The 25877-nt window shown below is 52.9% G+C and overlaps 1 protein-coding gene across 4 annotated transcripts in view; it reads left to right on the top strand.

Annotated features, from left to right (window-relative positions):
* Nucleotides 1–25106, top strand: part of Arnt2 (aryl hydrocarbon receptor nuclear translocator 2) — an 83625-nt gene extending 58519 nt beyond the window's left edge. For 3 of the 4 annotated variants that reach the window (XM_070011508.1, XM_070011509.1, XM_070011510.1), the window contains exons 10-19: nt 1426–1560; nt 3716–3790; nt 4755–4906; nt 9480–9552; nt 10292–10415; nt 12923–13022; nt 14131–14269; nt 14874–15039; nt 19743–19879; nt 21571–25106. In XM_070011508.1, coding sequence (XP_069867609.1) covers nt 1426–1560; nt 3716–3790; nt 4755–4906; nt 9480–9552; nt 10292–10415; nt 12923–13022; nt 14131–14269; nt 14874–15039; nt 19743–19879; nt 21571–21669 — 1200 coding nt within the window. In that variant the 3' untranslated portion in view covers nt 21670–25106. The remainder of the gene's footprint in view (nt 1–1425; nt 1561–3715; nt 3791–4754; nt 4907–9479; nt 9553–10291; nt 10416–12922; nt 13023–14130; nt 14270–14873; nt 15040–19742; nt 19880–21570) is intronic. The other variant, XM_070011511.1, reaches the window with a different exon arrangement.
* Nucleotides 25107–25877: the final 771 nt, after the last annotated feature.

The following is a 25877-nucleotide window of genomic DNA, read 5'->3' as shown; positions in this document are numbered from 1 at the left end:
TGTACATTTGATGCCCGTGGACTCAGTAGTCATTGGGATTTGTGCGTCACTCTGGGATAGGCTGAGCCAGATGATGAGCGGTTGGCGGTGGAGGTCTTCCTGCACTGGTGCTCTTATGAGTCCACCACTGTCTCAGGTGGTTACTGCAGTCCAGTTTGTCCCCAGCACATCCCTGCTTACTCAGCGGAGTGGCTCCCCAGGCTCCCCTGCAATGGCGTCAATGGCGTCCACCCTTCTTCCGTTGTCACCACACCCTGTCGCCAAACCACTGTTCCCCGGTTAACCCGCACTTCCCGACCTCTGTGGGCAGGGAATGTTTCTTCTCCTGTCATTTATTTGTCCTTCTTTTAAACTTCCTTTTCCTCCGGTGTACTTTTGCCTACTCATTCTTCAAAACTCATCAAAAATAACTTCCCATGTTTTAATCAAAGTCATTGACCCCCTTCCGGTGGGCCTCCCTGTGTGTTTGCCATAGCTGATGGAGTGCTTGCTCATTCCCTGCAAGGTCCTCAAGTCCAGAGTGGGCCTTGTGTGTCCTGTGGAAACCCAATACACTCAGAATCTGATTCATGCAGTCTACTGAATCATTCCGTGTTTTCCTTGTGACTTGGAGAACCTTCCCCAGACTGACAAGTGGAGTAGAATGAACAGTCCAGTCTTCCACTCCTGCCTTCCCATGCTTGACCATTTTTAGACGCATGAACAAGCAATCCCATTAAGACAGCTTCTAGGTAGTCCTCACTGATGGGTGAAATAAGAATATTTGGACCAGGGAGCAGGTATTCAAAAGTTGTGGGGGTGGGGGGCCACAGGGGAAGGGACAGATGAATGAAGAGGAGAAGAGGGCTAGAATGCAGTCACCAAGCTTATGAATATCCTACAAAGTTAAGGAGAGTGAGGGGTGGGTAGGAGAGGAATAGGTAAGAATCTTGAAAAGGTTAACATTGATCAGGATGCATTATATTCATAAACTGCTTTGTTAAGTGGCAACTCCTTTGTACAACTACTTAAAGATGATGATAAAAGGGAAGAAAAGCATATGTGGGTAAATTTTGTCTGAAAACCTATGCTTTCCAAATATTTTAACCAGTTACATCAGCTCATTTGCCACTTTTAGTGAAAGGAAAGGCAAGAGAAGGGGAGGGTATAAAATGCATTGAGCACCAACGATTTGCCAGGCACAGTGACAAGGTTTTAACCTCACAACCACTCTATGAAGTTATACGTCCCATTATTCCCATTAGCTAGAAATGTAAATTTTTCAGTGGCCCATCCACGGGAGTTTCCAAAACACTTGGAAGCTCTCCAACACCCTCTGGCCCATGACCCAGAAGGTCAAGCCACATGCATGAGTCCCGTTCCCTGCCTGTGGCGTGCCTCCGTCGCCATCTCCGTCCGCGCTCAGCTGTGGGCTCCCTGTTCCAGGTGACCAGCTCTCCTGTGTGCATGGATATGAACGGGATGTCAGTGCCCACCGAGTTCTTGTCCCGGCATAACTCTGATGGGATCATCACGTTTGTGGATCCAAGATGTATTAGCGTGATTGGCTACCAACCCCAGGTCAGTAGGTAATTTCAAGCTCTTGGCAGTTGGTTAGAGACTTAGCTTTTCTTAAAATGTTTTTATCTCCTTTGAGACATGATACAGTAACATTGTGATGACACATGATAAAGGTCCAGGTGCTTGGAGAGAGTGACACCTCTCCAAAGCAACAAAGTTCACTGTAAACATCTGCACTACTGCAGATTAACTTGCTATCTTTTTTCCTAACCATTCTGGCTCTCCAGCTGATTATTTTTACACACCAGCATTCAGGTCAATCAATCTTAATCACCAAGTTTACCAACATGAAGCAGTCTGCAGAATCTTATTAAGATGCCCACTGGATTTTTGCCCAATCCCCTTTTTACACTGAGGCACCTTTTCAGGTCTTTGTTGCAGATTCGTTTTAGCAATTTGGTGACCTGAGAAACAGGAAAAGGCAAGAGTAGTTAGTACCAAGGAGCCGAAACAACAACACGCAGCAGGATTGCTGAGCTGTCCCAGGCTTGATGCCACCAAGCCAGGAAGACCCTTAGGAGGCAAGCTGAGCATCAACAAGTATGGAATATTGGGTGAATCTACCACACAAGGATTGGTTTTCTTAGGTATAGCACTGTACATTGCAGTTTTGTAAGACTGCATCATTTTTGTGAAATGCATGTTAAAATATTTTGGGGAGAAGTGCTATGATCACTGCAACTAACAGCCAAGTGGCTCAGCAAGAAACCTGTTGAGTGTGTGTGGACCTGTGAGCGTATACGCTTACATGTGTGAGAAAAACATGGATGCTGCACAACACACGCTTACATGCGTGGAGAGCAATAGAATGCCAGCATGACAAATGCAGACAGTTCTTCATTCTACACAAAGAACATACAAGTATTTATTATACTTTAGGTCTGTAGAGACCTAAATTTGGGGGCAATTTTTAAAAAATCTTTTTTAAAAAAAGAAAAAGATCTGTATTCTTAGGAACCAACTTTGAGGAATGTGGATATGAATGTTTTAATTACATAGATATTTTCTTTTTTTTTTGTTTTTTTACTGTGCTGGGGTTCAAACAGAGAAGAGAAGAGTGCGCATACTAGGTATCTGTTCTACAACTAAGATATACCCAGTCCTACATATATGTTTCACGCTAGAAACAATCCAGACCCATACTATTAGAGCCCTTTATCCTACATTTCTAGTCGTGCAAATCTTGAGGATTCTAGGATGGAGTAAGGGGAAGTTGATGTGTTGGCGCTGTATTGCCAGTCAGACTCTCCCTGAGTGTCTGGGTGCTGTGGACATGTTTGTGTCTGGATGCTCTGGACCTGTTCATGGGACTTCCCTTTGCTGTTGGGTCAGCTTACACTTGGACAGTGTGTGCTTCTGTGGGCTCCAGTGACAAGTTAAAATATATCTTTGCTGTCCAACACTCTGAGTGGACCACTTCCCCGTCACACACGAAGTTGCCCTTTCACAGTCTCTGTTGCCGCTAGTTTTGGGGTAAGGTTAAGTAAAGCATTAGATTAGTACAGGTAGATAGCAAACAGGCTTTCAATACTATGGTTATTTGATGACAACCTCATTTCCTCAGCTGCCAGACAGCTAGTTTCCACATTTAAACAATTTCAATTTTTATAGGGCACACATCTGTCCACATGCAATGCTTGGGCTTTCTTTTGATGTTTATTAAAATATATCTATTGCAGTTTGCCTCTCCAAGGCAAACAAAAATAAAATTGCATTCTGAAACCGCTGATCCTAGTGCCTTAGCAAAATTAGTAACTGTTAGGGAATGTGAGTAGAAGAAGCCAGCACGGTGGTGACTCCCGGGGACAACCAGTGGGCTTTGCTTTATTAAAAATGTGTGATGGGATTGGGGCTGGGAAGGTGGCTCAGTGGTAGAGCGCTTGCCTTGCATGTATGAGGCCCTGGGTTCCATTCGTCAGCACCACATAAGCAGACAAAGCCGGAAGTGGGGCTGAGGTTCAAGTGGTAGAGCGCTAGCCTTCAGCTGAAGAGCTGAGGGACAGTGCCCAGGCCCAGAGTTCAAGCTCCAGGCCTGGAACACACACAAAAAACTTGTGGTGGGGCAAATTTAAAAAGATGGACACAAAAATGAACATATTTGTCCCTTGGTGAATAGATGAAAAATGGGATTATTGACACCTCTCTTTTTATTTAGGATCTTCTGGGAAAGGACATTTTGGAATTCTGCCACCCTGAGGATCAGAGCCATCTGCGTGAGAGTTTCCAGCAGGTACTGACTGCTGCATGTGTGCATGGCCCGAGGGGCGTGAGTCCTAGGGTGTGCCAGGCCTGTGTGCGTGTGTGTGCGCGCGCGTGTGTGTGCATGGCCTGAGGGGCGTGAGTCCTAGGGTGTGCCAGGCCTGTGTGCGTGTGTGTGTGCGCACGCGCGTGTGTGTGCATGGCCTGAGGGGCGTGAGTCCTAGGGTATGCCAGGCCTGTGTGTGTGTGTGTGTGTGTGTGCGTGCGCACATGGCCCGAGGGGCCCATCCTAGGGTGTGCCAGGCCTGTGTGCGTGTGCGTGCGTGTGCGTGCGCACATGGCCCGAGGGGCCTGAGTCCTAGGGTGTGCCAGGCCTGTGTGTGCGTGCGTGTGCGTGCGCACATGGCCCGAGGGGCCTGAGTCCTAGGGTGTGCCAGGCCTGTGTGTGTGTGTGCGTGCGTGCGTGCGCACATGGCCCGAGGGGCCCATCCTAGGGTGTGCCAGGCCTGTGTGCGTGTGCGTGCGTGCGTGCGCACATGGCCCGAGGGGCCCATCCTAGGGTGTGCCAGGCCTGTGTGTGCGTGCGTGTGCATGCGCACATGGCCCGAGGGGCCTGAGTCCTAGGGTGTGCCAGGCAGGCTACAAGTTCCCACGGAAGGTCTGTCAGGGAGGCCTGCCCTGGCTGCGCTGCCCGGGGGTCGGGTGTGACCGGAGGCCCAGCACCAGGCAGCGAGCCGGCGCCGGCCGCCCCGGTAGCGCTGCAGACGGACAGCCTTGGAGCTACCTCGGGCGCAGGGGGCGCCTGCCCGGCGGCCGCTCCGCCCGGCGGCCGCTCCGCCCGGCGGCCGCTCCGCCCGGCGGCCGCTCCGCCCGGCGGCCGCTCCGCCCGGCGGCCGCTCCGCCCGGCGGCCGCTCCGCCCGGCGGCCGCTCCGCCCGGCGGCCGCTCCGCCCGGCACTCCCCCGCTCAGCCCCGGACCTCCCAATGTCTCCCCAGGTGGTGAAGCTGAAAGGCCAAGTGCTGTCCGTCATGTACCGCTTCCGCACCAAGAACCGGGAGTGGATGCTGATCCGCACCAGCAGCTTCACCTTCCAGAACCCTTACTCGGACGAGATTGAGTACATCATCTGCACCAACACCAACGTCAAGTACGTGCGGGCTCTGTGCCTCCGCCGCCCGGCCTCCGCAGGCCCCGCCCCCGCCCTTCGCAGGCCCCGCCCTCCGCCGCCCTACCCTCCAACGCCCCGCCTCTGCCGCCCCGCCTTCCGCAGGCCCCGCCCTCCGACGACCCCGCCCCTGCCGGCTCTGCCCTCCACCGACCCGTCCCGCTGACCCCGCCCTCCGCCGGCCCCGCCCTCCACTGACCCCGCCCCCTCCGGCTCCTCTCCATCCGCTGGCCCCTCCCCGCCAACCCCGCCCTCCGCCGGCCCCGCCCCCGCCGGCCCCTCCCCGCTGACCCCGCCCTCCGCCGGCCCCGCCCCCGCCGGCCCCTCCCCGCTGACCCCGCCCTCCGCCGACTCCTCCCCGCCGGCCCCGCCCTCCGCCGACTCCTCCCTGCTGGCCCCGCCCTCCGCCGGCCCCTCCCCGCTGGCCCCGCCCTCCGCCGGCCCCGCCCTCCGCTGGCCCCGCCCTCCGCCGGCCCCGCCCTCCGCCGGCCCCGCCCCCGCCGGCCCCTCCCCGCCGGCCCCGCCCTCCGCCGGCCCCGCCCTCCGCTGGCCCCGCCCTCCACCGGCCCCGCCCCCGCAGGCCCCTCCCCGCCGGCCCCGCCCTCCGCTGGCAGGCTTCTTCCCTTGCTGTGTGAGAACGGTGGGTCTTCTGGGGCGCTGTCCTCCCAGTCCCCACCCACGGGCAAGAGTCGCCTGGAGCTAAGGAGCCAGAACGAGGGGAGGGGCTGCTGTGGTGAGGAGCGCCTGTGTGCTCCTGACCTCCCCCGCCGAGCGGAGAGAGCCCAGAGCGTGCAGCGCCCTCGGTGTGCCGGACCCCGCAGGCCCGCGCTGCGGCAGGCCCGGCAAGCCCGCGCTGCGGCAGGCCCGGCAAGCCCGCGCTGAGGCAGGCCCGCGCTGAGGCAGGCCCGGCAAGCCCGCGCTGAGGCAGGCCCGGCAAGCCCGCGCTGAGGCAGGCCCGGCAAGCCCGCGCTGCTGGTTTAGGCCCGCGCTGCTGGTTTAGGCCCGCGCTGAGGCAGGCCCGCGCTGCTGGTTTAGGCCCGCGCTGAGGCAGGCCCGCGCTGCTGGTTTAGGCCCGCGCTGCTGGTTTAGGCCCGCGCTGAGGCAGGCCCGCGCTGAGGCAGGCCCGCGCTGCTGGTTTAGGCCCGCGCTGCTGGTTTAGGCCCGCGCTGCTGGTTTAGGCCCGCGCTGCTGGCTTAGGCCCGCGCTGCTGGTTTAGGCCCGCGCTGCTGGCTTAGGCCCGCGCTGCTGGTTTAGGCCCGCACTGCTGGTTTAGGCCCGCGCTGAGGCAGGCCCGCGCTGCTGGTTTAGGCCCGCGCTGAGGCAGGCCCGCGCTGCTGGTTTAGGCCCGCGCTGCTGGTTTAGGCCCGCGCTGCTGGTTTAGGCCCGCGCTGCTGGCTTAGGCCCGCACTGCTGGTTTAGGCCCGCGCTGAGGCAGGCCCGCGCTGCCCGTTTAGGCCCGCGCTGCCCGTTTAGGCCCGCGCTGCTGGTTTAGGCCCGCGCTGCCCGTTTAGACCCGCGCTGCCCGTTTAGGCCCGCGCTGCCGGCCTGGCCTGCGCTCCCCTCAGCGCCCCTTCCCTTCGAGGCGTGACCCAGTCAGAGCCTTGCGCGACTTGAACCCAAGTCCCTGTTCTTGTGAGGACATTGTTCCAAAGTGGTCTCAATGTTCACAGGACAAGTGCCCGTAGTGCTGGAATGTGTGTGTGCATGCGTGCGTGTGTGTGCATGTATGTGCGTGTGTGTGCATGTATGTGCGTGTGTGTGCATGTGTGTACGTGTGTGTATGTGTGTGTGTGTCTGTCTTTTGTGCCAGTACTAGTTTGCGCTTGATCTAGGGTTTGGTGTTCTTGCTTTGATTTTTTTACTAACGGCTGGCCTGCCAACACTTTAACCCACACTTCCTCTTGCAGCTTTTTGCGCATTAATTAGAGATGGGAGTCTCATAGACTTTTCTGCCTGGGCTGGGCTGGCTTTCAACCTCAGATCTTTCAGTCCTTAGATCTCAGCCTCCTGAGCATCTAGGATTACAGGCATGTGCCACTAACATCCAGCAAGTATGCGTTTTCTTAAAGCCCAGCTATGCCCCAAGTCACATTTGAGTCTTTTCAAGCTGTTCAATCACTACCCATGCTTAGTGATAATTTATTGGTTACCTGTTAGTAGTAGGTGGAAGGCAGACAGAAAAGATGGGAGGAAAGAAGAGAAAAGAAGATTGCATTCCAGGTCCTAGCTGAGGTTAGAGGACAAACCATGCCCCACTGCTGAGGGAAGCAACACCAGAGACAAAATAGCATGTCTTCCTCCCAAAACCAGTCCCTGCTGTGACTTGCTTTCTTTTTCTGAAAACTGGAGTTACGAGGGTATTACAGATGAGGGTCAGTAAGGGGCTGAGACACCACTGAGGTACAAGCCCTACACTTGGGAGTTGCTCCAGCCTCTCCTTCCCGGGCACAGAAGAACCTGGCATAAAATCAGAATGCCAGCGCCACCTCATTCACCACACAGAGACCACCTGGTTCAGAGCCAGAGCTGCCAGCGCCACCTCCTGGTGACACACCCCTCTGCCTCTTCTGCCCTGTCCTAATGGAGGCCTCCATTGAGCCAGCCAAGAGACCCAGGAAGCATTTTCTCTGAAACAGCCCCAGGACCACACTATGCCTGCCCATGATGAAATCAGTCTCAGACCCCTTTGCTAAATGAACTCACCCGAGTCCTTCACAGCAGGCAGATATGCCTGCCATGGTATTTCTATCTGCTCTCTGGTCAGCAAGGCGTCCTGAGCCCCAGACGTCTCTGGCCAGACCCAGGTTACTCCCTGGGGTACAACCATAACAGCTTCTGAATGCCCCCTAGTGGCTTTTGCTGCTCACTCGGAGTGAGTAAAACCCTTTATGCAGGGGCATCAGGGTGATTGACAGCGTCTGCTTAGCACTCTGCATCTCACCGGCAGGAAGCTGAGCCGGATGCAGTGGTTCTAGTCAGAAACCACCAGCCCCCACTAATGGAGCACGGCACTCTGCTGTGGTGGGACCATGGATGTTGTCAGCTGTTTCTCTCTCTGGAATGTGCACGCACACCAGGGTTTATTTTTCTACTAGTTCATGAAATGTGTGAAAATCTCTTCTCAGGGTGGGGAAGCCTCAGGTCAGCTTTTCTTCCAAATTCACTCAGCTACAGAATTGGAAACCCGAAGGCTATCGGAGAGGGATGCTGACCTCCAGATTCAGAGAAACTAGGTCAAGATGCTAAGACCTAAGGCCTTGGTTTCTATTTGCTTTAAGAGGCTTTTCCTAGTCTAGAAGCCCAGAGAGAAGCAGAAATGGAAGTAGCTTGCCAGCCTCATGTCAAGGCTATTATGTAGCCGTGCAAATGAGAAGCATGCCCATTTTCCTTGAAGCCCCAGGGTGTGCTGGACAAGGGGAAAGGGCTAGCCTGTGTCCCACTCATCCCAGGGCATAGGCCCACACAGTGGTCCTGTCTGTTCTCTAAGTTCTAGACTAGGGCTCGACTCTGCACGCCTAGGAAGGAATGGTGGTTAGTTCCTGGGAAAGTTCTCTGAAAAAAGGGTACAAGAGAGCTTATGTATTCCTGCTAAGAGGGTGAGCTGACTGTTCTAATTCTACACAAGGAAAAAATCGAAGAAGCAGGTTCTTCTCCCACTGTGTGGTATAGCTCAGGATGCTGCCTGGGAAGTGGGAGGTGTTGAACAACTGAGGTTCTGTAAGGACAGAAGGGAAAGCACAAGGTCTACAGACAGAAGGACTTGGAACTCAATCCTTTGTGTGACACAGTGAGCTGTGCAGGCCTGGAAACTCATTTAAACTCTTTGAGCCTCCGTTTCTTCATCTGTTAGAAAAGAATATTGTAGAGATGTGAACATGCTGGCACAGTACTGGAAATCTATCTGCATTCAAACTTTAGAAGCCCCACAAATGAAATAAGATGTCACACCCAAGATATAAGCAAAAAATAAAGCAAAACAATAAATTAAGATTAAGGAATACAGAGTGATAACTCTTTTTCTCTTGATCATATGGCTTCTTTTTTATGTGTTTCTTTTTTAAGTACCAATTTGTTTTATGCACCCGTCCTGGGAGTTGAACTCCAGACCCAGTGCTGCCCCTGAGTTATTTTGCTCACGGCTGGTACTCTTATCACTTGAGCTACAGTTCTACTTCCAGCAATTTGGGTAGTTAATGGGAGAGAAGAGTGACGCAGATGGGGCTGGGAACCATTGGTTCTCCACCAGAACCAGGGGTCAGCCTGCTGGTCTTGACAACCACCTAACTTCTTGAACTTCAAGTTCTTAACGTTACCATGTGGGTAAGTAACCACCGTGAACTTCTTGTCTGAAGTTGGAGTAGATGATGCAAACTCCTGCGGAAGCCAGCTATATGTTCAGCATTAAACCCAACTGCTTTTTTGAATTTTGGTTTTAAGGTAACTTTTTCAGTGTGATATCTTTCATCCTTCGTGAAATGAAGTCATTGCCCTCGGTGACTTTGGGTGTGGGGAGGAGTTCTGACTTTGGCCTCTTCTGGCCTCTTTTGTTTCTTAGACAACTTCAGCAGCAGCAGGCGGAACTGGAAGTGCACCAGAGAGATGGGTTGTCATCATACGACTTATCCCAGGTGAATTTCTGGGACGCTCTTCCCCCTTTTTGGACTCCAACCCGAGGACCGGGACTTAGTTCAGCCCCGAGCTTGGTGGAGCCTCTCCACTTAGTGGCGCTCTCTATAGTGAGAAGAGTGCCCTGGCCCCCGGTGGCTTTTCAGCGCTCAGGTGGGGCCTGGACAGCATGCCCCGGGACGGCTGAGTACTGAGAGCAAAGGCTGACTGGAATGTGAACACTGGTACTCAAAAAGTGGACTCTTGACCATTTTAGTAGTCTGGCTTCCCATCCATTTCTACTGCCGTTGGCCCTGCGCCCCATTCTTGTCAGATGCCCCTTCCTGCCATGCCCTGTCTCCCCGTCACGCATCTCATCTCCTCTCATCTCCTCTGGGCTTTTATTCCCACGCATTCCCCCAATCACACTTCCTACTTCTGATGGTTGCCATACAGAGATGCCACAACATGTCTGTGTTTGGCCTTGTTCCCAAATGAAACTTCTCTGATGCTTAGAGAAAGTTGACCCTTTTCCATGTCTTTCCAAGAAGGCCATCAGCTCTGGCACCCTTTTGGTGATTCCTGGTGCATAGCCCCTGTCTGAGCCGTCTTTGGCCATCATAGAGAGGAAAACTCTACCCTGTGAGCACCATCAGGCCTGAACAACCGTGATTCCAGCTGGAGGAGCTCTGCCAGAGGCACTGTGCTGGGATGATACTGTACTCACATGTGGCTTTCTGCTGTGTGTTAATTCGCCCACAGGTCCCTGTCCCTAATCTGCCTGCTGGTGTTCACGAGGCTGGGAAATCTGTGGAAAAGGCAGATACAATCTTCTCCCAGGAAAGAGACCCTCGGTTTGCTGAGATGTTTGCAGGCATCAGTGCATGTAAGTTTCTAGAGGGCAGAGGCTCTAAGATGGAGAGGTTGGTAGCTGCTTGCAGGCCATGCTGAGACAACCACTTGCAGTGAGAGAAGCGGGAAAGGTGAGTTTCTAGTAACTGCAGATCAGGCCCAGTGGCCTATGCCCATAATCCTGGCTACTTGGGAAGCAGAGCATGGGGAATCGAGGTTCAAGGCCAGCCTAGACATAGAAGTTACTGAGACTCCCATGGCTGGATAGTGCGGTGGCCCGCCCTGTCGTCCTGGGTGATGTACGGAGTCTCTGTAGGAGGATGATAAGATCACAGCTCAGGCTGGTCTGGGTATAAAGTGAAGCCCTGCCTTGAAAATACAATGCTACTAAGGGCTGGAGGTGTGGCTCCAGGGGTAGAATGCCAGCCTGGCAAGTGTGAGGCCCTGAGCTCAGTACAGTACTGCTGTAATTATAATAACTTTTTAAAAGTGGTCAGAATGGAGTACTGGCATCTCATTTTTAAAATTTAAGAGGCTAAGATAAATGAACTCAATCTGTTGTGCAGTTTAGTTTTATTAAAACAAAGACATGTTCCTTTAAGATACTGTAATCCAAAACAAATCATGCAATCAATAGATGGGTCAATAAATCAATCATGCTTTCTTAAAAGAACTACAAGTGGCCAATAAATACACGAAGAACTGCTCAACAATCTTAGCCATAAAGGAAGCATAAATCAAATTGACACTAAGATTCCATCTCAGATAGCTATCATTCACACCCCAACAGAATGGCTGTCATCAGTAAAAAGCAGCTACTAAAGCCAGGCGCCAGTGGCTCACGCCTGTAATCCTAGCTACTCTGGAGGCTGAGCTCTGAGGATCATGGTTTGAAGCCAGCCCGGGCACAAAAGTTTGTGAGAGTCTTATCTCCAATAAACCACTCAGAAAAAGCCAGAAATGGTGTTGTGGCTCCAGTGATATATCACTAGCCTTGAGCACAAAGAGGCTCAGGCACAGTGCCCAGGTCTTGAGTTTAAGCCCAGAATCAAAAACAACTACTGGAAAGATGCATGGGGTCTGGCAGGGTGTGGAAGGTAGACTCCTAAAAAAAACTAAAAAAAAAAAAAAAAGAAAGAAAGAAAGTAGAACTATATGATCCTGTTATGCCACTCCTAGGCACAGATCTAAAGGAGTGTAAGTCCAAATAGTAGAGATACCTTCATACCCATATTTGTTGTCTCTCTATTCACAGTAGCCACAAAATGGATCAACCTAGGTGCCTATCAGCTGATGAACGGATAAAGTATAGATAGATAAATAGATAGATAGATGGATTATTGGACAGCTATAAAGAACAGAATTATTCCATTTGTAGGAAAATTGATGGAACTGGAAGTCATCCAAATTAAAGAAAAATGTTGCATACTCTCTCATATGGAGATTCTAGACATTATTAGAAGACTGGCTTGCGTGTAAAACAGGGAGTGTTCAGGATGGGAACCCGTAGGAGGGTGAAGGTAAAGTGGGTTAACATGATCAAGGGACTTGTACATATGATTGAACATAGAGAGTGAAAAATGGTTTAAAATACAGGCCAAGAAAGTAATTAATCGAGGGTGAATTTGATCAAGGAACATTATATACGTGTATGGAAATATCACAGTGAAACCTCTCTTTGGTTAGTGTACATTAATTTTAAAAGAAAAAAGACACTACTACTTAATCTGTAACAAAGAACTATTATTTGAAATGGCAATATGAAATCAGAATATTTATAGTAACACATCACCCTACCACATTCATATCATTGTTTTTAACCTAAAATAAGTCCCATCTTTTTCTACCCTCACCACCCAGGACTGGTCCTGGTCAGCCAGTTTGAGCTGTACTTCGATGCCTGCCAGAGGATGTGTGCCTCTGGGCCGGGCACTGAGCTGGGGTTTCGGCATATCCCAGGTCTTGCTTTGTTTCCCTTTGACCTTGAACAAGCAACGTATCAGTTTTCTCCCATGGTACCACGGATGGCAGACATGTAGATGATGTTTGAGTTAGCCCTGTCCTAGCCACTTTGCTCATATTGACACACTCAGTCCACACCACAGACCTGTGGGGACGTCTTCTTTTTGGAGCAGAGAAAATGTAAAGGCAGGCCTAAAGTAGCACTTGTGGTATGCACAACAGAGCGTGGGTCCAGGGCCGAGGGGCTGAGGGCCAGAGTGGGTCCTCTCCGTGTCGCCCTCCGGAGCAGCCTCCGTGCCCATGCACTGAGACCTGTTGCTGCCTCCCAGCGGGCTGTAAGGGTCACAGAGAACGATGTCTGAAGAAACATTTCCATTCAGTTTTCTCATCTCCCCAACTCTCAAGTGGCATGAGCCACCCTAGGGAAACAACAGCCTGTTGCAGCTTTGGGTCTCGGAGGTTCTTGGAGATGAGGTGCAGTCCGAGGCCTCTGGCTTGCTGCATCCACTCTGTACTGGTTCTGGATAGCCGTCCCATGTCTGTAGGCAGGGGACTCACTGTGACTCCTGTTTTTCCTAGCGGAGAAGAAGATGCTGAGCTCTGCCTCTGCTGCAGGCACCCAGCAGATCTACTCCCAAGGGAGCCCATTCCCCTCCGGACACTCGGGCAAGACCTTCAGGTATGCGTCAGGAACTGTGAGAAGACGCTCTGTCCCCGAGGGAAGCGGGCATCTCAGAGTTCTGTCGGGGCCCTGCAGGCATGGCACTGGTTCCTGTTCTGTGGATCCCAGAGTCAGGTCTTGGAACTGAGGCAGGATGCTGGTTTCCTATTCTATATTCCTGGGCAGAGCAGAGAGTTCTGGAGGGGCCGGCATTGCTCTGAGAGTCTCCATGGGGTGCCACAGAAGCTTGGTGTCACGTGATTTAAGACAAAAAGGAGACGGAAATCAGTATTTTCTGTAGTGATACCAGCTGAGGAGAAGGAGATACATTGGTCTCTAGCCAAGACCAAGGTACTATAGGGCTGAGAGAAGCTGACAAAGTAGTAGGAAGCATCCTGTTCCGTGGTTCACAGAGATCATGGCCAAATTTGAGGAATAAAGGAGTCCTGGCTAAAGATCACTGAGGGGGTAACAGAGGGTCTAGCCACTTGGCCCGGGGCACCCTGGAGATCAGGGAAGGCTTCCCAATGCTATCTCTGGAGGCCAGGCCTGGTTCTCGTTTCCTCTGGGGACACAAGAACACGAACTAGGGGGAGTGGCCAGAGGAGAGCCCCACACCAGACACCTCAGCTCCCGGGGAGATCCCAGACTCCAGGCCAGAAGGACAGAGCCCCTCCTAACGCCCAGCCTCTGCCAAACTTGAGCAGAACCTCCAGATGCAGGGGGGACCAAGGTTAGGTAGGCAAGTGGGTTGGCCACCCAGGAAGATGGCCCTACAGAGACTGTCCGAGAATAGGCTGCTGAAGATACAGCTGTGGCCCAGGGGCCCTGGGTAGGCTGAGCTGGTCTGAGGAGATCTTCCCTCTTCCGGAGAACAAAGTCTTCTGTTGAGAGAGATGGATGTAGAGGGAGAAGGAGAGGCCAAGCTGTGGGGGAGACGGGCTGAGGATAGAGCCTGGATGTGGCAGAACTACTGGGCAGCGCTAGAGGGCGCTGTTCTCCATTGTTTCACTGCTGGGGGAGGGGGAGGGGCGGGGGGTAATGGTCCTCAGGCGGCTGGGCAAGCTGGCCATCAAGGCCCAGACCAGCCATTCCCTCCGGGTAACCGCGTTTTCTTCTTTTTTAGCTCTTCAGTGGTTCATGTGCCTGGGGTGAACGATATTCAGTCCTCCTCCTCAACTGGCCAGAACATATCCCAGATCTCCCGGCAGCTGAACCAGAGCCAAGTGGCGTGGTCGGGCAGCCGCCCACCCTTTCCGGGGCAGGTACGGGTTCCCTGGGGGCAGCACACCCACCGTGCAGACGGCTCAGTGCTCCCAGCTGGAGCCAGCCTCCCTCAGGAACAGCCACACAGTTCAGGCCTTTTGAGAGCAGGGACCCAGCATTTTCACTATGTCCAATTTCAGCACCCCTTTCTCCCTGCGGCTTGCCCCAGGGAGGTAAAGGGAGGGGTCCGATCCTCAGCCACTCCAAAAGAAGGAGTCCCGTGTTACCTGATTGCCAGGAGTACCTATAAAAGCCCAGCCATGTGACACACCCAGCTCCCTCCTGGCTGAAATCTCCACTGGCTGAAAGGCCCTTGGTTCATAGCACTGAGGCTGCATAACCTGAATCCAGGGGACCCAGAGTTCTGTAGCCGTGGAGTAGGGAGTAGGGAGTAGCTTCACCCAGACCCACCCTGAAAATCCAGGGCTGATCCCGGCCCCTGTGCAGCCAGCCAAGAGAGCCAGGGTGTGTCCTCTCAATCCAGAGCGAGCTTTTCTGTCTATGGCACCTGCCCGAACAAGCAGCAGCGCAGAGTGGACAGTCTGGGAGTTGGTGTGGAGGTCTGATGCTAATACTTCCTTCCCTCATTTATCCCACCTGTAGCAAATCCCATCCCAGTCCAGCAAGACCCAGACATCTCCCTTTGGGATTGGAACAAGCCACGCTTACCCAGCAGACCCCTCTTCATACAGCCCTCTGTCCAGCCCTGCCACCTCCTCCCCAAGCGGGAGTGCCTACTCCAGCCTGGCCAACAGGACTCCAGGGTTCGGTAGGTGGGGAGCAAGGGAAAGAATTCCTGGGAGAGACAGAAAAAAATGCTGAATGTAGGAGCTGAGCTCCCAAAGTGGCTGGGCCAGGTCTGGAAGTTTCCAGGACCTTTCCTCTCTGTATCACAGGAGGAGGCCTGCGATGCTCTGACACTGGACACTTAGAGACATCGGCTTTATCATCTTCAAGGCACAAGGACTGTATTTCTGTTCTCTGAATGCTATTTCAACCCCTTATGGCCTTTGGCAGGAGCTTTTAGGTACCCTAATTCTAAAACCCTGTACTCTTGTTTCAAAAAACTAGAGAATATAGGGTCAACCAGTGGTGTCACTAGCCCTGGAGAGTTCTCTTACCTTTATATTTCAAGGGGACCCTATCTCTCCATTTTGTTATCAAAGCCTCAGGCCATAAAGGGTTCTGTGCAGACTCAGGAGCCCTTGCCAGCTGCTCACTCTCTGGCTTTCATGGGTCCTCAGCGCCGCTCTGAGGGCCCAGCGTCCACTCCCTAGGCTGTGCTAGACACGCTACACGTTGGAGCTCTCCAAGGAGGAGTCCAGCTGCCCCAGGGCAGTGAGGCCCCAGGGCCTTTCTACTCAGAACCCACTGTGCTCAGATGGCCATGAAACGGGGCCCAAATATCTGAGCTTCCATTTGTTGAGTTGAAAGTTTCCATCGAGTGGTTCATCTGTCAGCCTTATTTTAAAATGCCATACAGTAGCCCTCGCCCACCATGTGGGATTATCAGCTTCTCCCTGGCCTGCTTCTCCTCCCCTGCTGCACCGAGCAGCCCAAGGTCCTGGGCACAGCATTTTCTGACCATTTCCAAATGTGACAGCTCCTTGCAAGACAAGGAGCTAGCTGCCTTCAGTCAGCTTCCAGGGCATGTAGAGGTAGCAGAGGTGATCCGGACCTGGCTGGCGCAGGTGGGGTGCAGAGCCCTGCCACACAGACTTGAGGACATCCCTCGGGGGGCCGGGGAAGACATCAGGGCCAGAAAGCAAAACAGGTCACGTTGCACAATGCTGCCACGGCAGCCAGACTTGTCAGGCTGGCTTTGTAGACTGAGCCCTCATGCTGAATGAGAAAAGGGCCCTCCTGGGTCTCAGTCCTATCTGGAAGCCCTGTGCTCATTTGTTCAGGAGCTTTCAAGAGTCAATCCAAAGCATGTCCTCCATTCCCTCCCATGGAGCTCTCTTGAGCTGTACAACTGTGATCTTTATGTTTCTAGTAGTAGCTTTACTTTCATCTTGACTCAGGTCACAGCAAAACCTAATCATGTGAACTACAGTGTCCAGAGGTAGAGCAGGGAACCATACCAGCCACTGATGTAAGAACCAAGAGACACAAGCCTGTATTTCCCTCCAAACTCAGTGGGGAAGGTGTGTCTGCCACCAGGGCGTGCTTTCCAGACACCAAGGGCTGCAGCAGCTGATGTGGGAACATCTCTATACCACGCAGCTGGACCAACCAGGTACCTGAGAATTCCACTCCAAAGGGAAGTGACATTAGCTGGGAATAGCAGTCCAAGTGTCACTGCTGCATGGCAGTAGTGAACTGGCTGGCAGGGTCAGCCGTCTGGCACTGCCGTGAGACACACAGGGCTGTGAGGCACACTATAGGAGGAGTACAACCACCAACTACCAGAACCAGGAAGAAACATACCCCATGGCTTGCAGGTTCTCCAGTCCAGACTTGCTTGAGAGAGAATGGAAATAATTCATCCTCCCAAAGTTCCTTCAGCGAGAAATAGGATGCATAGTAAGGGAGGAACAAGGAGAATGCAATTTCAGCTATATAAAATGTTTTGATACTCCAACATGTTTCAATAATCTGAATATATCTGATAATGTTTATCTCCTGAGGGGCCTGAGGGAAAATTCAGATAGCAATGTGTGTATCTGTGGTTGGCTTTAGAACCTAGATGGCAATGGGGAGAGAGGTCTACCAGGAGACCTTGTTTAATGCCCATCTCCAAGATTCAGCCCTTGTACCCGGGCTTGAACTCAGGGCCGGGTGCTGTCCTTGAGCGATTGTGCTCGAGGCTAACTCTCCCACGTGAGCCACGACTCCACTTTCAGCTTTGTAGTGGTTAATTGGAGATAAGCGTCTCACTGACTTTCCTGCGTGGGTTGGCGATCCTCAGGTCAACTGTGATCTTCAGGTCTCAGCCTCTTGAGGAGCGAGGGTTAATGGTGTGATGTTCTTCCTCTCACTTGTCTCTGGTTGGTGCTGTCCACGGCCACACTCCTCCCTGCCAGTCAACAGTCCACAGCTGTGGGCACCACCTAGTCCCACCTCCCGCAGCTTTCATCCCCTCCCCTCCGCTGCTGATCTCTTTCTGTCGTCTGTCTTCTCACTGCTTACTGTACTCGCCCCGTGTTCTGCACTCCACTTAGAGCCATCCGCTGTCCTCATCAGTGCTTCCTCGTCGTGAGCCCCAGTGACATAGCTTTGGACAGACTGGCCTTTAGTCTGCAGCCCCACACTTGCTCAGCTCAGGGTTTCTTCTCATCACTCAGCAGGGCCCTTGGCAAAGCGTCTCCTGCTGGCCAGGACTGACACAGTCTTCATCCTGCCCCTGCTCACCCTGTGCGGGCAGCTCCCCCTGCGCGCGGCCTGCGTGCTCCTTTCCCAAGCCAGAAGCTTGTCGAGGCAGAAGCAGTCCTGTTTCCTGCGTCTGTGCAGTTTCAGGAGAGAGCCTGCATCAAAGGATGAACTCAGGACATAGTTACAAAACGAGGAAGTGAATGAGTCAGTTCATGGGATCAAAAGTCATTCCTCATTCTCTGTTGATAGAAGGGAAGTCGTGACTATATACATGTGTGTGCACACCACACTCACACACACTTTCATCATGTGTTAAGAGAGACCTCAGTAAGGATCAGAGACACCTGGTCATGTACATGAAGAAGTTGTGTCAGAGGCAGGAACCCAAATCAAACGCAGTCCTGTAAGTCAACAAAACATTCCAAAAAGAATAGTCAAGAGTGTCGAAGACTCAGAGATGGTGAAGGAGAAATGGGTGCCTGTGAGTTTCTCTTGGCAGTTCAGACTTGGGTAGAGTGATTATTATACAGTGCTTGGGCCTGAGGGAAAACTCAGATAGCCATGTGTGTATCTATGGTCGCCTTTAGAACCGCTGGCCATGGGGAGGAGAGGAGTGAGTCTTGATGGGCGTGCCCAGCAGGAGACCTAGTTACAGCAGCACAAGCCTGTGTGCATCATCAGCCTGGTGTGAGGACAGCCCTGAAGCCTGCCTTTGCCCCTCCATCTCCCACCAAGCTACAGTGGGCTGTCTTGTGCCCGGCGCCTGAGGCTCTGAAATGGGGCAGGTGCCTCCCAAGTGGGACTGCCAGGTCTGCCCTCTGCCCTCTGCCCTCTGCCTCAGCCGCACCCTAGAGCTCCTAGCCAGGCCTGACTCTGTGAGAGTTCCCCCTGGCCCTCAGGGCCTAGTGTGAGAGGCAGGAAAAGGCATTTCACGTCACCAGATAGCATTTCCACAGCAGATCCCTTCATGCTCAGTAGGCTTAAGTCCCTCTGGTGTTGAAGCTAGGAGCCTAGATTTTCTAGAACTCTGCCAATTATTCTCCTTACACTCAGTATTAAAATCACCAGTGGTGAGTTGTTACACAGAGCTTAAGTATTTCTTAAAGCCTTTTGTATCTTAGGCAACAAATGTAGGTGTGTGAGACAGAGATCAAGATAAGCAGAGATGATTGAGTCTTCCCCCTCCCTCCCTGGACCTCACCTCAGATTAACCTGGTGCCTCGGTAGGGTATGGGCAGGTGAAGTCTGCTGGTGATCAGCACAACTACTGAAGGAGTAGGTTCAGGTAAGATGGGCTCCACCCAGTTTGACTGAGAACTCATTCTGTATTTGATGTTAATTATGTGAAACAGGAAACAGTGCATAGGTCTTTGCTACACCTTATCCTCCTTAAAGGATTATCCTCTTTAAAGGATTTTTTTCTTAAGAATTCTCTTTGTTTGAATCTTAAAAATATTTTAGACACAATTGTGTTCATTTTTCATAGTTTGCTTTTCCATTGGGTATTTTAGTAAACTGGATGAAAGCAAAACAGTTGTCTTTTTTAAACAAATTAGCTGCTGCCCACAGGGCTTCATCTTCCTGTCTGAGCAGTGTCTAAATCCCTTTCCTCTCCTAACACACACTGAGAGATTCTGGGACGGGAAGGCCCTGGCCAGGCCCTGCATCCCCCCCTCGGCCTCTGTGACTGGTGGCTAGGTCTCTGCACAGGCTGAGGGTGAGGTCTGGGTGCTCTTCCTCCAGGAGGGCGGGGTGAGCCTTTCCCAGGGCAGGGCCGCATCCTGCGGAGAGCAGCCTGTGCACTTGGGTTCCCTCCTCTTGTCAACACCAGGACTGCCAACAGTGCTGGTCCACTGAGACCTCCAGGAGGGCACGGAGGGGCCCAGGCTCCCAGCACCAGCCATGAGGCAGGAGCGTGCTGGGCGAGCCACCCTTCCGGCGGAGCACCTGCCTTTCTGCAGAGGGCTCCACACCGCCTCCCTACTCAGTTATCACCCGCCACCCAGAGGGAAAGGTGGCAGGTGACCTCTCAGCCGCTCTGGAAGGAGCGGTTGTGCCTTTCAGAAATACGGGGCCCTTCCAGCTGCAGTGGTTCTTAGGTCCCCCGGAACCACGGATGGCTTTTAAAGGAAGTGTCCTGTACGTCGGATCTTTCAGCTGAAAGTGGACAAAGTAGCGGGCAGTTCCAGGGGCGGCCCTCGGAAGTCTGGGCACAGTGGCAAAGCCAGCACCACGGCCAGCAGAGCGGTGAGCAGCACTCCCACCAGCAGCCCGGTCAGACTGAAGTGTTCCAGGTAAATCCAGTGAGCACCGCCTTGCCTGCTTGTAGGCACCGGCGCCTCCTCTCTGCCTCCGTCCCCCTCCTCCTTGCCAACTCGGTAGCTGGCCAGAGTTCCCTGCCCAGGCCAGAGGAGCCCCAGTAGTAAACCCATCCTGCCCGGCCAGAGAAGCAGGTGCACTTGGGGGGCAGGGCCTGCAGCCTTTGGGCTGATGCACACAAAAGGAGCCTGCAGCTGAAACCCTCCACCCTAACTCCAGAGCTGCCCAGGGGAGCCCTGCAGAGCTGAAGGCCATGGGTCACCCTGAGGCAGGGGCTCCGTGCTGGGAACACCTGCAAGGCTTGTTCTGGGGCAGTGCCCCTCCCTCCTTCCCAAGAGTGGCAGGTGTCTTGGCCTCCATGGTCACTGGCTGCCTGGCCCGGCTCCTCGCCGGGGCCCCAGGACAGGTAAGCCCATCCCTAGCTCCCTCCCCCAGCGCCAGCCTGGCCCCGGAGAGGCCCTGGTTGGCTTCCTTCCTTATGAGTCTGGGGACACCGCCCACCAGCTGAGGGCCACTGGATAGCTCACACCCTGCCCACAGAGCAGGGCACTGCCCCCTGAGTTCCTGGCTACATTTACAGTAGAGTCCTCTCCGCTGGACGGTTGGAGCCTTGAGCCTGAGGCCCCCTTCGCACAGCGCTTGACTCTCCTACCAGGTCCTGTGACAGGAACCCAGGCCTCTGCTGCCAGGCCTAGGGCACTGCCTACCCTTCGGAGCAAGGCTGGGGCAGGAGCCACACCAGTGGGGCTGCTGAGACTCCTGCTCAGGGGGCCTGCTGCTCTGACCCCACCCTTCTCCTGGCTCCAACACATCTTCAGAGACTGAGGCCTAGAGCCCAGAGATGAGTCCCTCAGGCTTCCTCACGGCTCTCCCTCAGTGTGCCCAAGTCCCCTGCTCAGACCTCTCTCCTCCACACAGCGGCTGCCTCTCCTTCACCTCGTTTAGGCCTTAGGGCTCACCGATCGTAAGCCTCACAGAAGCTCTGTAAAGCAGAATTTCCAATGGGACTCTTCAAAAGCTTGGTGCTAAGAATTCTTGGTCAAATAAGGTTATGAAACACTGGCTAAAACAAGTTATTGGGATTATTTCTTGCAAAGACTTATCAGACTATTATACCAATGAGGACTGGATTTTTAGGAGGTGGTATGTTTTGTTTCACAAATTTATTTGTCCACAGAATTCTTTCCTCACTGACTGTCATATGAGCTAGGAGTTTGAGAAAACACACAATGGGACATTATGATCAGAAGCTGAAATACTGCTGCTGCTGTCTGGATAAGTGGTCTGGACCCAGACAGCGGAGGGGCTTGTCAGTTGCAGTCTAACCGTTAGTCTGGTTGATCCTGTCCGGATGTGCACACGGGTCCCAGGCGCGTGGGCTCCTCCTGCCTGCGGTGTGGTTCAGGTCTGTTGCATTTTGATCATGTGCCTCCCGTGCTGGTGTCAGCTGGGCCTTTTGTCTGCCCTGGGTCCCGGCTCTGCTTCCAACCTTGCGTGCAGTTTTCAGGGCCTTGGACACGGAGGCCCGCAGAGCAGCCCTCAGCTAGGGAGCATTCCCACGCTGCCATTAGCGAGGTGGCCACGAGGGTGAGTGGCAGGCTGGGCTCCTGGGATATGCACACAGCACAGGGCAGAAGCTGACCCCTGTGGCATTTTCTCTTCGCAGGACATGCTGCCCATGCCCGGAGATCCAACCCAGGGGACTGGCAACTATAACATCGAGGACTTTGCTGACCTTGGCATGTTTCCACCATTTTCTGAGTAGCTGTGAGCAGAGTGAGCTCCTGCCACCATTCCGTGACATCGCCACCCACGTAAACGAGGTCTCCCTCACCCAGCTTGCCTAACGCAGGACCCCCGCACCACAAGCACCTTTGCCCTCGCGACCCCCAGGCACTGCCCTCCTCAGTTCTAACGTCAGCCAAGGCTTCTTGGCCACCACCAGGGGCCCTGCTAGACACCGGAGGGCCGGTTGTATTTATTTGTTCTGTCTGGGTGTGCTCAGGAGGTGAGCCTGTTGAGTCCTGGCATTTGGTTGTGAATAATCTCTTAGCGGACCATTTACACTCCTACAAAGTTCGGTTAGGATCCAGATTGGTACGGCAGGCCTGCCTAAGACCAGAAATCAAGCTTCCTCCTGCTTCTCACGTCTGCTGGATAGTGTTCCACCAAGGCGGGAAAACCAGCAAGTGGGATACAGAGCCTGAGGCAAGGTGCACGGGACTCAGTGCCTGCCCCACCGCCACCATGCCCTGCTGGCCTGCAAGGGACCCAGCGTGCCCTGGGGTCCAGGGTCCTTGAGCAGTGAGGCCTGAACTTCCATCCTCAGGGCTGTGCTGTGCTGTGTCTATCTTGGGTGTGTGTGTGTGTGTGTGTGTGTGTGTGAGAACAGGAAAGTGCAGCCCTACCCTAATCCAGCAGCCCCTCAACCCAAACAAACAAGGCTGGAGAGCCGGGCTGAGTTGGGGCTGGTGACCTGTCCTTTACAAGTGAGTTCATAGGCCCACGTCCCTACTAAAGATTCAGATACTCTTCTTCAAAGAGCCAGTCCTTCCTCTACCCTGAACCCTGTGGAAACACTGGGCCTATGAGCATCTATGTCCTGATTCCATGTAGGTGACTCCCACGGTCCCTTGTCCCTTCCCAGCACACATGGAGGTCACGGTAGCTGGGGCCCTCTACAGGTTTGGATGGTGGGAGCAGCACCCTTGCTCTCAGTCACTTTCCTTTGGGCCGCTTGTCTTCCCCTGGCTGGGCAGGGTGGCTCCTCAGAGGGTACACAGTGCAAAGGAGGGACAGACCACTCTGCTCCTGCTACACATGTTCCAAGGCCTTGGATCCCAGCTAGTCTGCAGGCATGACAATAAGCCAGCCTTGGGCTCCCAGCCAACCCAGAGGCTTCTGCCTGGACCACCGTGAGTCCAGGATGCTTGGCTTGCTGTTCTGTCCAGATGTGAGATGAGTGTAAGGCCCACACTCCTGTTCTCATGTCTCTGGACCCCTCCCACACCCTGTACTCCAGTCAGGGCTAAGCTTCCCTCTTCTTCCTACTTATATATACATCATCTCCAGTTCCAATGCATAGTGATGCATCTCTCCCACCCGGGTGGGAGAGAAGCCACCTGGCTGCCGGAGGCAGACGAGAGCTCACCCTCTGTGAATGCCCAGGGCATTCCCACAGCCACGCAGACCTTGCATGGTGGCTGCTGTGCTCAGAGGCCTCCCTGGCCAGGCGCCTGAGAGGGTAGGGAGAGTGGGAGGGATGGGGAGACCCTGCCTTCATGTTTGGAAAGCCCTGGCTGGCATCCGGGGGCAGCCACAGGCCACGCTCCTGCAGAGCCTCACCTGTGCAAGCCCAGCATTGCTCGGTAGAAGGCCCTCGGCTGGCAGCCTTCCTCACTTGGTCCCAACTCCAACACTAACAACTCTGGCTATGTAGTTTCTAGAGAGGCTTTGATGCCTATGGTAGACAGTTCTGACCCAGCGCTGCGTTTAAACCTAAGTGTGCTCACTCCAGTCTCCGATTTCCCGCTGCTACAGTGCCAAACGCTGTAGGACCGAGCAGGGGCAGCCCTGGGCAGGCCTCTGCTCTGCCCCGAGTGCCACCTCTGACTCGGCAGCCTTGACCTTGCCCTCCACAGAGAGCGTAAGTGTTGCTTTTTAAAGGCACAAAAATGACTTTGGGAACAAAGATCTTTCTTAGTGAAATAAAAATAAGCTTTTGGTGGCCTTTAGCTTATGAATTTGGAGTTTGGGGGTTGCCTTCTTTATGAAGAAAAATGTATCTTTTTTGCAATGCCACTGGAGGTGAGCACCTTGGCCGTGGGGTTGGCTCGTGTCTAGGCTACGCCAGGCTCCAAGGGCCAGCAGAAGACACAGGACAGGGTCCTTGTTCAAAGCCAGAGGAGGAAGCTCTAGTAGTGTCTAATGACCCTCGTTTGCAAAGGAGCCTGCACTCAGGCTGCTGGTCCTGAGTTTACCTAGCGAGGCGGTCTCAGCCTGGAAATGTCCTACCTGCATGGGACAGGAGAGAGGCGCTGAGCCTTTATTTCCTCTGAGGCACCCTCACCCCACCATCAGATGATGTTCTTCAGAAGAGAGCCCGAGGGGCGTGCGAGCCACTGGTAACAGCAGCAAGCCACACCGACGCTCCGCCACCACGGGCTGGGGAGGTGACAGTAGCCAAGGATGGTTCCAGAATACTCTGCCTGTGTATCATTCCTCCCTCATTTTGTTTCTATTTTGGTTTCAGGGGTTGAGAGCACCAACATCAATAACTGTATGGCTGTTCTCACTTCTGTTCAACCCTTTTATTATTTTATGAGTAGTGAGTATTACAGGCAATGAGGGCTCTGACCACTAACTTATACTGAGGAACCAAAATCTGTATCAGTAAAACGTCTGGGGTTCTGCAGGTCATCCGCAGGTATCGGTGTCCTTCATCTTCAGCCCAGAGATGAGGCAGCCTCCAAAAGCAAGTACTGGTCAACTCTTCCTGAGCAGTACTTGATCCAATGACCTGTGCTCAAGGAGGAGGCATGCACCTGCCTGGGTCCACCTGCCCCTAACATTTAAAATCTGTCACATAAAGGACAAGGCAGGTACCTGGAAGCACTCATCAGAAGCCAGGCTCTTTGTATTGCCAGGAAGAGGTTCGATCATAGTGTGTGTGCTAATTTGTCAGGGGTCCTTTCTTTGTGCATCACATCCAATGCACAAAACAGGTGTTACACACACCTGTGGCATCAGCTACTCAGACAGCTGAGGCAGGAAAGACTGAGCTACATGGCTATCTGCCCTTTCTGCTGGGAGCAGCTCTGGCTCCTTGCACACACAGGTGTGCGTAGGGCTTGTGGAAGACCTAGGCTGGTGGTCAAGCAGCTGGCCAAAGCCTGTAGGGCTTTGACTTTAGCAAGTGGAAGTTTTGCAGGCTTTATGGAGGTGGGCAGCTGGCTTCCTTCAGCAACATGCTTGCTTCAAGGGAAAAAAGACTTCACAAGCAGACTTCAGTGAACAATAAGCACTTAATCATCGCTTTTAGCCTTTCTTCTTATGGATGTGACCAGTGTTGTGGGTAATCATTTGTATTTCTTGAATGTTCTTTATGACTAACAGTTATTAAGTGGATTGTGTATATGTGTAACTAATGTAATTGCCTTTTAAATTTCGTTACAATAAAGCTGACTTTCCTCTGAACACAAATGACCTATACCAACTCATAACAGACTTACTTGTCAAGCCTGAAGTTTGGAGTCTTTCCGTTGGACTTTGTTTTCATTTGCCCATCGGAGCCCATTAGCCAACAGGGTACACGTAAGCATGCTAAAAGACCCCCTTTGCCAGAAGTTAGCTATGTAAATAGGAACAGAACCCAATAGTTCTTGAGCTTCTGTGAAACAGAATGGACAGATTGTCCAGATCAAACAAAAGTCAATGAGGAAACCTAAGAATTAAATGATACTATAGATCAAGTTAACTTAGCAGACATCTGCAGCATAATTCACCCCGTGGTCACAGCATGCAAAGTCTTCCCAGGAGCCACAGAGCCTCCTCCAAAATAGATTGTAGCATAGGACACAAAGCAATGCTTGACAAATACAAGACAATTAAAAAGAACTTCCTATATGTTATCAGTCTGCTATGGAATAAAACTTGAAATCACTAACAAGAGAAGCAACAGAAAATTATCCAAACACAGAAATTGAACAGTTCATCCTGAATGATTAGTGGGTTATTGAAGAAATACATGCCCCAAAAATTTTCCTACAATCAAATAAAAATGAAAACAACCTATCAGAACCTTCGAAACACAACAAGCAGTGCTAAATGTATGAGTGCTTTGTCTAAAAACTAGTGCAATTTCTTACAGGAGGCATGGCTCAGCAGTATGACCACATGTGAGGCCCTAGGTTCAAACCCACATCCAAACAAAATTTACAGAGATCTCAATTGAATAACCTGAGGATCTATCTC

This window comes from Dipodomys merriami, unplaced genomic scaffold, assembly GCF_024711535.1.
Source record: "Dipodomys merriami isolate MVZ:Mamm:240054 unplaced genomic scaffold, mDipMer1.0.p SCAF_823, whole genome shotgun sequence".
In the NCBI taxonomy this organism is placed as follows: Eukaryota; Metazoa; Chordata; class Mammalia; order Rodentia; family Heteromyidae; genus Dipodomys; species Dipodomys merriami.
The sequence above is the reverse complement of the archived record's forward strand: the minus strand, read 5'-3'. Positions and strand labels throughout refer to the sequence as shown.